The sequence below is a fragment of the Schistocerca serialis genome, chromosome 3 (assembly GCF_023864345.2).
Source record: "Schistocerca serialis cubense isolate TAMUIC-IGC-003099 chromosome 3, iqSchSeri2.2, whole genome shotgun sequence".
Lineage (NCBI taxonomy): Eukaryota > Metazoa > Arthropoda > Insecta > Orthoptera > Acrididae > Schistocerca > Schistocerca serialis.
Genome location: NC_064640.1, coordinates 176,069,595 through 176,082,978, shown reverse-complemented (window position 1 = coordinate 176,082,978; position 13,384 = coordinate 176,069,595). Strand labels below are relative to the sequence as shown.

Genomic DNA, 13,384 nt, shown 5'->3' with positions numbered 1-13,384 from the left:
TGTGCCAGAGGATCAGTCCAAATAGCATTGATGGTTCACCACAGACTGACTCACCTGAACATCAAAGGAGTGAAAAAACTTTGGTTGCTTTCTGCAGATGTGGAAGTCAGAATAAAAACAGGATGAAGATCAGCATGCTAGATCACTGGTTTCTTCTCAAAGCTCTCAAAATTGGTGAAGGAATCGAACTGTGGTTCCCAAATAGTGGACCTCTTATTCATCCCACCTGACTAGGTTTTTGGTAACATTGAAAGACAAGTTGACCATCATAGAAAACAAGTCTGTACACATTTAGCTCTGAGCGTCATTGAAAACCAGTCTGTACACATTCAGCACATTGAGAAATGTGACAGTAGTAAAACTAGAACAAAATGAATGTCTTATTCAAGACTGAAAAGGATGCATGGAAATCTCAGTGAAAGTTACTGTTAAATGGCATTTCCAGATACAAAAAACCAAAAACATCTTTTTCAAAAAAAGCAAAAATGATTTTAACACTGGAGAGGGGGAAGGTCATCTTGAAGAAGGGAAAAAATTTCAGCAAAGCAGACAGCCCAACACCAATCACAGCATGTATAGAACTTTCAGAAGCCAAACTCTGAGACATCAAAAAGCTTTTGGAGCTCCACTCTGGTGAAGACTGGTCGATGGACAACAAACTCAAATTCTGCATCAAGGTGTTCTACAACGAGGAACGCAGTCCTAGAGTTACTCCTGCCACTGCCAATCCTCAAAATGAGGAAGAAGCCAGAAGAGATTTTGAGTTGAAGCATGGTGTTGAGGTTGATGTCACTTAACAGCAATTTTCAGCCACTTTCATTTTTTATAATTTTTTTTTGTTGTTTTAAATAAGAGGAAACTTTCTGCCTATCTTTTCCATTTTCTAAAATTTTTTGATGTTTTGCTGATGCACAATTTGGAGCTTATCTGATTTTCTACAATATCTTGTAATGTCAAAAGTACGATGGTGTATTTCTTTTAAAAAATCTAATGCTAAACATTCTTCCAGACTGAGATTTTCACTCTACATTGGAGTGTGCACTGATGTGAAACTTCCTGGAAGATTGAAAGTATATGCCGGACCAAGACTCAAACTCAGGAAGTTTGCCTTTTGCGGGCAAGTGCTCTACCATCTGAGCCACCCAAGCATGACTCACGACCAGTCCTCACAGCTTCAATTCTGCCAGTACCTCGTCTCCTACCTTCCAAACTCCACAGAAGCTCTTCTGCGAACATTGCAGAACTAGCACTCCTAGAAGAGAGGATATTCCAGAGACATGGCTTAGCCACAGCCTGGAGGATGTTTCCAGAATGAGATTTTCACTCACTTTGGTAGCTCAGATGGTAGAGCACTTGCCCACAAAAGGCAAAGGTCCCGACTTCAAGTCTCTGTACGGCACAAAGTTTTAATCTGCCAGGAAGTTTCTTAACCATTCTTTTTTGCTCTCTTTTTGATGTTAAATAAGTCAGTTTTTCCTCATAAAATAATGTCACTTTCATATTTTTATATGCCAACTTAATAGAACTTTCAGAATTCTCTTTGAGATTAAATGAATTCCGTTTATATTTGCAACAATTAAATTCCATCCTTCTCCCATTCCTAAAGTATCACTCAATAGCATGTTTTGCAACTGAAAGTTTGTTTCATAGTTGGGGCTGCTAACTGAATAAGATGGGTGCAAAAACTGCTAAGTCAATATTTCACCTAAGATTTTAACACACAAAGCATCATCACAGATTTCAGACGTTAATATTTAGTAATTAATTTTTTTAACTTATTTTTAAAAAATAAATGAAGTCTTTAACTTTAATAGCATGGATAGGATGACATCACAAGCAATATTTTACTATAAAAGGGTAACATGGGTTGCAGGGTGAAAGCAAAAATGATGTGGCAGAAAGTGATACTGTAATGCTGATGAAAATTGTGTTTATCCTGGCATTCACCATAAGGGATTTAGGGAAATCCCTGAATCTGGGTCACTTGAACCACTTTCCTCTGAAATATGAGTCCTGTGCCTTACCACTGTGGCATTTCACTCTATTTGTGTGTGTTCAATGCACAGAGTAACTATACAACGAGTTGTTATCTTTGTTAACTACAAACAATTGAATGAGTTAAATTTCATTCATGGCAAAGATAGCAAATCTGTGTAAATTGTGGTAACCCAAATTTTGGTTATCTGTTTCATTTGAAAGCATCAGAAATGGAGAGCACCAAGTCCCTTTAATCCTTTTCATTTTCAAAAAGGAAACTTTTATTCACTACGGGAAGTTATGAGACATTTGGTATAACAGTTTTCAGTATGAAATAGTTTACCTTTTTTAAAAATAAAAAAAAAATATCCTTGTGTATATCATGTGAACAACATCGGTTTACAGCTACTTTAATCATCTGTCTCCATTCCTATGATAGTACTCCCTTCCCATAAAACTTGCTCATGTGTGTGAGCTATCTAAGCCAACAATTTTAAATCTACGTTGTTTCAAAAATGGTTCAAATGGCTCTGAGCACTATGGGACTTAACATCAGAGGTCATCAGTCCCCTAGAACTTAGAACTACATAAACCTAACTAACCTAAGGACATCACACACATCCATGCCCGAGGCAGGATTCGAACCTGCAACCGTAGTGGTTGCGCAGCTCTAGACTGAAGTGCCAGGAACCACTCGGCCACACCAGCTTGGTCTGCATTGTTTGTTAAAGACTTCTGTTATACATTCATACGTAATTTTACTCCTACATTAATACGACAGAAGGAATTCCTAATATTTACCAGGTTTATCTTTCCTTGGATCTTTACGGCGATTGGGGCCTCCCAACTGCGTCACAGTCTTTTCTTCATCTGGAAATTAAAAATACAAAATATTAGCTCATGCCATAAATAAAACGTATATACCAAGAAAAAGGTCAATTTGAGCAATCTGTTTTCCATTTTAACCTAAAAACAAAATCAATATGCGAGAGTCAAAAAGTAGTTTCATTTCTGTAGTATTAATAATTTTCTAACAGTTAAATTTCACTGACTATGCTCCAAAAACACAGACAAAATTTTAGATGGATTTCACACCATTTCTTTAGTTTAAGGTGCTAGAGACTTCCTAACAAAAATTATAGCTGTGCTGTGAAACATTACTGAGCAAAGTCTCGAATGGGGAAGGGGAGCGACAACAAATACAGCACAAAGTGCATAACACACACACAAAAAAGTGTACTCACAAAAGTTCCTTAACAGATTCAACATGACTGACAAACACAGCAATCTTTGCAACTCAAGGGGAGTAGTGACACAGTAGCCATTGAAAATAAATCAAGGCTGACAAATTAAAAAAAAAAAGTCTCAATTGTAGATTTAGAAATCTCCCAGACTTTGACGAAAAATCAGAAAGAAATCAAGGGGCCAGAGTTAGAGAGAAGGAGAAAGAGAAGCAGAAAGGGGGGGGGGGGGTGGCGGGGAGAGAGAGAGAGAGAGAGAGAGAGAGAGAGAGAGAGAGAGAGAGAGAGAGAGATATGTAAGTGGAAGTCACAGAAATGGAGCACTTTCTCCATTTGTTAAGGTAGGTCAGTTGGTTGGTTTGAAAAGGGGGGGGGGGGGGGGGGGAAGGGACCAACCAACTGAGAGGTCTGCAGTCCCTTGTTCCTGGTAAAATAATTATTCAAGGGAAAGAAGAAAAGAAAGGAGACATACAGCACAAAAACAGGAGAAAGGAAGAACCAGAAGAACAACCATCACTATTATGGACAAAACACACAAAGAAAATCACAGAGAGAAGCAAGAAACAGGTAGAAGGGATAAAAAGAAGAGAACAGATGACCGTGGCTTGCTGACCTCAAGAATAAAAAGGAAAAGCCAGCCACTCTGCAACACATTAAAACATCCACCCTAAAAGCATTAGTGTGGAGAGCACAAAAGGGACAAAGGACATGCGCTAAAACTTATACAGAATGACAAAACCCACAGTCACATATAAAACTTAAAACTAAATTAGCCGATGAGGCGTTGTCAGCTAAAATTAATGGCAATGAGTCCGGTAACTAAAGAGTCCGTCGCAGGGCAGCCAAAGAAGGACAGCTCACAAAGATATGGGCCACTGTCAGCCGCGTGCTGCACCGACACTGAGGTGGGTCATCACAGAGCAGGAGGTAGCCATATGTCACCCCAAGTGTGGCCGATGCGGAGCCAGCGGATAACCAAAGAGTCCCTGAGAGAGGCCCACATGGAGGACTACCACACATTCGTAGGCTCCTTAATGGCACGCAGTTTGTTGTGCATGCTGAGATTATGCCATTTCATCTCCAAAAGCTAGAAAACCTTGCAGTGTAGTACTGAATGCAGGTCAGTTGCAGAAAAGCCGATCGCCAAAAGCAGTTTCTGCATAGCCTGTTGGCAAGTTCACTGCTTGCGATTCCCACATGACCTGGGGTCCAGACAAACACTACTGAACAACTGGACCGTTCCAGCAAACAGTTACTTCCCATGTCATCCTTATTCTGACAGCCACAGCTTCAAGACGAGTTTGAAGGGGCACAGTTTCACTACAGACTGAGTTTAGGACATAAACGCAAACTCCACCTGACACTCGATTATAGTCACTACAGTTCCTGTAGTATCCCTTACAGCCGCGGAGGGCAGGGGTCTTCATTGCCGGGAATCAGGTTTCTTGGAGAACAATACAGAAAGCCAGCGTAAAGCTGAACAGATGCCGTAGCTCAGCCAGGCAGTGGGGGGGGGGGGGGGGGGGGGGGGGGGGGGGAAACACACACACACACCGCAATTCCTTTGGAGGATGACATCCTGAGACTGGGAAGTTATGCAACATTCAATGAGGCTGTTTACGCCTCACAGTCATCTGCTGCCACCGATTTATTGCCCGAACAGTCTATATCCATAGTGTCCGAGGGTCTAGTGAGATCTAGGTCCTCAGCAGACGCCAGAATCTCCACATTATCCGCATATGCAGAACTTGTAGGTAGTGGTGGTGTGGGTGGCACCGCAATTCCCTTGATCTTGGGGACCTTCATTTGGATTTCTGTCGCTGCTCCTGGGGTCTCCCTGGCTGGGAGGACTTCACTGATTCAGTCTCCGAAACTGAGGATGAGCGTGAAGCCCTGTGACCAGCTGCTTTTGGGCTCTTCAGCCACTGGCGGGTGTCATCTTTCCCATTAGCAGAAACGTGTCCAGAAGTAGGTGGTGCGAGAGCAACAGGGAGGGAAGTGCCCCCCACCATCGAGGGGACACATGTAGTCTTCTGGTTCTGAGAGGTGGAAGGAATGTGAGGAACTGATGGGGCGACAACTGTTTTCGTAGCAGCAGCATAAGAGGTGGTCACAGCCACAGGATGTAGGTGCTCAATTTGCCTCTTAGGCTCAGTGTAGGTCAGTCAGTCCAGGGTCTTATATTCTATGATTTTCCTCTCATTCTGTAAAATCCTGCAGTCTGGCGATCAAGGTGAATGATGCTCTTTACAGCTGACACAGATGGGAGACGGGGAACATGGAGTATCGGAATATGATGGACATCCACAATCTCGACATGTGACACTGGAAGTGCAGGGGGAAGACATATGGCTGAACTTCCAGCACTTAAAGCACCACATCAGGGGAGGACTATATAGCTTGACGCCACAGCGGTAGACCCATTCTCGGACAATGCGTCACCCTCAAAGGCCAAGATGAAGGCACCAGTGGCAACCTGATTATCCCTTGGACCCGACTGATGCGCCAGATGAAATGAACACCTCGCCGCACTAAATTGGCATGCAACTTGTCATCAGACTGCAAAAGAAAGTTCCTGTGGAATATAATACCCTGGACCATATTTCAGTTACCATGATGGTAACTGAAATATCCCCCAACTTGTCACAAGCGAGTAATGCCAGTGACTGGGCAGAGGAAGCTGTTTTTATCAAGACTCATGCAGAGTGCATTTTGGACAGCACTCCACCTTCCCAAACTTGTCCTCCAAATGCTCCACAAAAAACTGAGGCTTCATGGACATGAAAGATTCCCAATCAACTCTTGTACATATGAGGTACTGGAGCTATTAAGCTTCACTGCCATCCTTAGCCTGGCATTCCTCCCATGGTGTGACCAGGGAAGGGAACGATTTAGGGTCATTTCTTAGCATTGAAGATAAAATTTGCCCACTTAGAGACTGCTGGTGGCAGACCACCAGCAAGAGATGACGTACTATGCTTCATGGCGTGTCATTCGCCCTGATGCCACCCACTCCGAACAGGGCCTTCCCCATGGGCACCACCCAACCTCAGCAAGGGTCACCTGGCAGGACATCCATTGCTTGGAGTTCCAATGCCCCAGGGAGATGGACATCTACTCCATGGCACACCTGGGGAGTTAACGCCGCAGGCATCAACAGAGCGATCTGTGTGTTGTCTGGGGGCTACAACCAACAGGGTACATGGCGGCCCCACCACAACCGACTGGCTGCCATGCTGGATATGAGGTGCTAAGAAGTCCATGGTCATCACCAGCACAGAGAGCGACATTGCATAGAGCATGGTGGAAAATGCACCCAGGAAGGTGTCCTCGCCCAGGAGATGGAGAATGAGCAGGACTGCAATGCGATGATGAGAAAGCGGGCTCAAGATCTCAATGCATGGTGGGCACAACACACCATATAAGGCGCCTTTCCCCAACTGGCTCACTCTTTGGGAAAATTTAGAAAGATGGAGGTCAAACCCAACAGGGGACCATCAAATAAAGGCCAAAATGTGTGAGTCGTCTTTTAATCGCCTCCTACGAGAGGCAGGAATACCTCGGGCCTATTCTAGCCCACAGACCCGCAGGGGAGATTTATTAAGGGTGGAACAGAAAATGGACTATGGCTAATTTAAGGAACCATCCTAGAATTTATGTGAACTGATCCCTTGAAACTTGAGAAAAATTAAATCTGGATGGCTGGGCATGGATCTCAATCCTGCTGCTCTGGGAGACAAGTATAGTGCCCTAAAGTACTACTCCACCTAGCTCAGGACGATGAAGTCACATCACAAATTGTACATCAAGACATATGAGGTGCATGAAATGTATCAGAAGAAATCAGTGTTAGCAACTACTGATGGCTTGAACAACATAGTGCTCTACTAAACTTGGTCCTATTGACGATTGTATGCTCTTACTGTACTCATCTATGACCTAAGAAATGATTAACACAACAGATACAGGGGTTGGAAAAAAATATGGAAACACCAAAAACACAACATGTTACCATGCCTAACATGGTGCAGGAAATCTTTTGGCATTCTGAACAGCTTCCAGTCATCTCAGAATGGATAAATATATGTTCTGTATGATTTTCAAGGGAATCTTACACAATTTTTCCTGCAAAATAGTGCAAGTACATGTCACGATGATGATGATGGAGCTCAATAGTAACTGTGTACCCTTCTCTCCAAAGTAGGTAACAAAGGTTCAATAACATTAAGACCTGATTACTGTGGCAACCAGGAGACATGTAACAGTTGATCCTCATGCTCACAAAACCAGTCCTGGTCGATGTGAGATGTATGAACCAAGGTCCTGTCATCTTGGAACACAGCATCACCATTGGGGAACAAACATTGTACCACTGGATGTACCTGATCAGCCAAAATGGTCATATAATCCATGGCAGCAATGTGACCCTGGAATATCATGATATTGCTTCCCATCTTCATTCAATCCCCACCATTTTTCATTCTTGGTATGTAAGCTCAGCCAGACAATGAGAACAGTGAGGAACAAGACTGATCCAACCAAATGACTTTGTTCCATTGCTCCATAGTTCAGCTTCAGCATCACATTTTCGTCTTATACGCATTTGCATCACTGACGCATGGTCTCTGAATTCCAGCTTGGCCTACAATTTCCTGCTTATGGAGATCCCTTCACACTGCTCTTGGTGCTGACTGGGTTTGTAAGAGCAACATGCAGTTCTGCAGTGACTTTTGCATTTGTCATCCTCTCATTTTTCATCACAATCCTCTTAAATGTCCATCTGTCACAATCAATCAATCCACACTTCAGTCTGCATTGTGACTTAGCAGATGATGTTTTTCCACTTTCTCTACATGCGGTATAAATCTTCAAATCTTGAAACACCAAACATTTTGGCTCCCTGGGTTATGGAAGTGTGCATTATATGAGCAACAATTTTTCCATGTTCGAATTCACTTAGCTCTGACACAATGCGCTCACAACTACACAGAACAGTTCTGACACTTTCAACCTGCTGACTTGGCTAGCATCTACATTTAGTTCAGGCATGCATTTATCATGGTTTTTTCCACAATTTTGTCCACCCCTGGATATAGGAGCCTAAAGTGTAATGGGAATCAAAATTACAGTATAACTTTCCACTTTTTACAAGGAAAGAAGCTCTCCACAGGTGACAGCCACTAATAGTACAAGTGGACAAAAACCAGGTCAAATTTAGGACTTAACCCTATCCATAGGCTTGAAACTTATTAAGTACTCTATAATGTGTGTCTTGAGACATCAAATATTCTAAATTTCTTTTTAATTTCTGCAAAATATCAACCTGCAGGGTCACATTTCAAATGTTTGTTACTATCCTAATTTCTGACGTTTTCCGCCCTCCAAAAGTAATTGCATTACCACAACAGGAAACAGTAGTCAGTACTCCCTTTACAATGTTTATAGTATTATGGTGCAATGCCAGGCATTACCATTAACCAGAAAAAAGATACATAGAATATTTACTATTACTACCATTACTCTCAATAATTTTACTGATTAATCAGTATATGGGAGAAGCTGTCCCACATAACTGGTGTTATATATTTTACAACAGAAATATAGCCAAAATGATGAAAATTAATCTATGAGAATTCATACATTTCTTACAGTTAAACACCTTGACAAGCCAGGGATGGAAGAAAAGAGGTTCTGTAATCTTGAAACCAATGGCGAAAACAATAAAGATGACGGTTAATAGCATAATTATCACCTCAACAAAGAGTGACAAACCCAACAGCAAAAAGCAACAGTAACAGGATACTCTCTCCAGCAGGACTTGGCAGCAGGAGACAGTAGCCATGTGTGTGTGTGTGTGTGTGTGTGTGTGTGTGTGTGTGTGTGTGTGTTCTGAGGAAGGATGTTGTCCAAAAGTATTTCTAGTGTTCTACGCATTGTGCCTCTCTGTGGTTCAGTGCCTCCTCTATGTGATGAGTAGCTATCTACCACAAACCAGCATTTTCCACCAAGGAATAAAACTGTGCAATCGCCCAAAGAGATTACTAAAATGAACTTACTTAAAAAGGCAGTTAAAAAAATAGGAGTTAAATAATACATTCTATACACTAAAAGATTACTTACACAACACAGAGTAGGAGTTTGGTAAACACTATAACACATATGAATAATTCATGTTTTATTGTTGTTGCTGTTGTTATTCTTTTACATAACACTTTCACACTATGTTCTACTTCTTTTTTTTCTTTTATGGAAAACTTACTCCCAAAGCTAAGCACAATGTATAATACAAACACTTTACCCTCTTTCTGAACACAAAATTTCACTTGTTATAGAGGGATGTTGACTCAATTTTGTTCCCCACTAGCAAAAGGAAACCTGCAGCATACAAAATGGAAGCCAGGCACTGTTGCTACAGCCCTGAGATCTGCTGATAGTTAATGTAGTGTTACATTATGAAACAATGTGTGTATGGTGTATGCAGTGTGTGAAATGACTGACAATGAAAACTTAATGAACAGTGTAGCGCTAACCTATTACATTATTACATAACTTCTTTGTAAAACAGTATTTTACATTAGGGATAAACGGAATGCTGTAGTGCTGTTTTAAACAGAATAGCCTTGTATTTCAGAGGGCGGAGACTGCCGTCTTCATTTGGAGATCTGTAGGTTTCTTGTGGTCCTCCCTGCAAGTACTTTAGGCAAATGCCAGGAAGGTTCCTACCATAAGGTCACTACTGTTCCATCCTTGTAAAACTAGACAAGTAAGTTTGTAAATGACTGTATACATGAATACAGTGTTTTTGCTATAACACAAAGACATACCCTATACCCTTGTAAAAGTGATCTATGGATGAATAAAGTTACTACTACTACTACTACTACTACTACTACTAGCTGAAGGACAGAAATGTGGGCACCCTTTGCCCACAGTCATGTGCTGACTAAAAATATTTAACATAGAACGGTGGTATGGAGGAGTCCGATACAGTCACTATCAGCAAAGTTACAGAACATGAACCTCTTCTGCAAGTGGGTTAACAAGGCCACATGGCCTGTGCAGGGGATAAATGTCTTAGTTGAATGCTAATTAATTTCATTTGCACAACTACATCTTCTTCAAAGTCTACTTTTCTTCAGCCGTTACCACCATCTAATTGCGTCTTCATCTCCATCCTACTGCAGGCACTGAAAGAGAATATGTTCATTGACAAAAAACCACAGGTACTGGACATGTTAGAACTGACTGTAGTGGCTTTGATAGAGACAAACAGTGTAATGAGTGATAAAGAGACAGAATTGTGGAGAGCTGGTGGAGGAAGTAGTCAGTTTCTTTCATATAAGAAGGTACCCTGTGGGCTATAGGTTGAAACTGTTCTGATCAGTGGGGTAATAAATATCCAGTCGCAAATGGTTGTCCCTGGTGGTTGGGTTTAAGAATCTCAGGAAGCATGTAGAAATTTATGTCCTAAGTAGCAGAGAGAGAGAGAGAGAGAGAGAGAGAGAGAGAGAGAGAGAGAGAGGAGAGAGAGATAGGAGGGAAACAGATACACAAGAGGCATTTTTGGAAGGACCTGGAGTATATGAGTTTAACAAGAAAGGAAATGGCCAGTACTAGTACAATGTAGACTTGAGAAAAGAGTATAGGTCATATTGAACTTCTGGCATTGAGGCACTGCAACAGGTGTTACAGGTGCATGCGCAAGACAGTGGAGGTATTCCACAACAATACAACTGTAGTTAATGACAGTGATTACAGAAACAATGGTTACCTAAGCTCAGTATTGAGGCAGTGGATAGCAGTTCTTTGACTTAGGTCTAGATCAAGGCTAGCAGCAGTCACAGTAGTGTTTCTGTACTGCTCACAGGTTGGCAACACATCAGTTTTTCATACCCAGTGGGGTGATAGTTCATGTAACCAATGAGAGCTGAGAAAAGAGAGAATGTATTTCTAGCACCAAAATTGAAATTTCTGTCGTGTTTGCTGTTGTTTGGTGCGTACACATGAGTTTCACAAAATATTTTCCTGTAATTATGGCAGTCTATTGTATGAAATGGGGTGATTTAAGTGATCTGGTTCTACATGACAATGGAGGTGGTGCATGTCTTTTAGATTAACTGTCAAGAAACAAGAATGTATCAAATGTCAAATGTGGGGGTGAAATGGCTCTGAAAGAGTCAAAGGCTACTGTCAATGGATTCCTCTGAATGTGAAGCAAATGCTGTCAGTTTTCAAAATGTTCTATCCAAAAGAATTCCCAGTTTTTTAGAATGAAATTAAAAATTAGTACCATTCTACAAATTGCTTATGGGTTTATGAGTGTAAATCAAAATTTATAAGTCAATAACTTGGGTTGGCTAAGCAAACTGTGATTCAGTGTGGACAATTTTGTAGAAAGTTTGCATGGAAGAGTGCATCAGACAGAATGAGAAACTTGGGAGAAAAAGGACAGATTGTTGGGATGGACAAATCTCCATTTGGCAAAAAGAAGTTCAGAATAGGGACAAAAAAAAGAGGAAGATGGTGTCTGGGGGTATCCAAAGAGGGACATACAATTTTTCTATTCCTTTCTTCGCATTATGCCCAAGTGATAACATGCTCTTCTGTGGAAAAATTTTACAACTGAATATTTTGGGAGGAACAACGGTAATACCAGACCTTTTTTAATACATATAAATGTCTCAAAAACGAAAGTTTCAAGCTTCTTACCATGACCCAGAAACAGACTATCAAGAATGTGATGACAAAAGCCCATACAAATACTACAGAGGGCACATGGGCAGCTATTAAATAGCTACTGCTGCACGGTATCTACATCTACAAACTCTGCAAGCCACCGTAATGTGTGTGGGAGAGGGTAGCCTTTACCAGTACTAGTCATTTCCTTTCTTCTTCAACTCGCACACAGAACGAGGAAAAAAAAACTGTCTACTTGCCACCGTATGAGCCTTAATTTCTTGTGTATTATCTCCACGGTCTTTATGCTAAATGTATGTTGACAGCAGCAGAGTCTTACTGCAGTCAGCTTCAAACATTGGTTTTCTAAATTTTCTCAATAGTTTTCCTCAGAAAGAACACCAGCTTCCCTCTAGGGATTCCTATTTGAGTTCCCAAAGCATCTTTGTAATACTTGCACATTGTTTGAACCTGCTGATAACAAATCTACCGGCCCACCTCCAAACTGCTTCAATGTCTTCCCTTAACCTGACCTCGTGTGAATCCAAGACCCTTGAGCAGTACTCAAGAATAGGTCACACTGGCATCCTATATGTCATCTCCTTTACAAGTGAACCAGATATTTCAATGTTGAGGCTGTGCTGAACAGGACATTACTAATGCTGTCTCCAAACATTATGGGTTTGTTTTTCCTATTAGTTTGCATTAACTTCTTGTTGTTGTCATTGTCGTTGTCGTCTTCTTCTTTACTCCAAAGACCGGTCCGATGCAGCTCTCCGTGTTACTCTATCCTGTGCAAGTCTCTTCAGCTCCAAGTAACTACTGCAACTTACACACCTCTGAATCTACTTACTGTATCTTGGTCTCCCTCTATGATTTTTACCCCCCCCCCCCCCCCCCATGCTTCCCTACAGTACTAAATTGTTGATCCCTTGATGCTTCAGACTGTGTCCTACCAACTGATCCCTTCTTTTAGTCAGATTGGACCACAATTTCTCTTCTCCCCAATTCTATTCAATATCTCCTCATTATTTACAAGATCTACCAATCTAATCTTCAGCATTCTTCTAAAGCACCACATTTCAAAAGCTTCTATTCTCTTCTTGTCTAAACAATTTATCGTCCATGTTCCACTTCCATACATGGCTACATTCCATACAAATACTTTCAGAAACAAATTCCTGACACTTAAACCTATACTTGATGTTAACAAATTTCTCTTCTGCAGAAACGCTTTTCTTGCCATTGCCAGACTACATTTTATATCCTCGATACTTCGACCATCATCAGTTATTTTACTACCCAAATAGCAAAACTCACTCATTACTTTAAGTGTCTCATTTCCTAGCCTAGTACCTGCAGCATCATCTAATTTAATTTGACAACATTATATTATCCTCATTTTGATTTTGTTGACTGTGCATTCTGTTCAACTGCTCTTCCAATTCCTTTGCTGTATCTGACAGAATTACAATTTCATTGGCAAACCT

General features: G+C 41.3%; 1 protein-coding gene across 5 annotated transcripts in view; it reads right to left on the bottom strand.

Annotated features, from left to right (window-relative positions):
* LOC126469889 (uncharacterized) overlaps nt 1–13,384 on the bottom strand; it is a 425,616-nt gene that overhangs the window by 220,608 nt on the left and 191,624 nt on the right. For all 5 annotated transcript variants that reach the window (XM_050097228.1, XM_050097232.1, XM_050097229.1 and 2 more), the window contains one exon: nt 2,779–2,847. In XM_050097228.1, the coding sequence (XP_049953185.1) occupies nt 2,779–2,847 (69 nt within the window). The remainder of the gene's footprint in view (nt 1–2,778; nt 2,848–13,384) is intronic.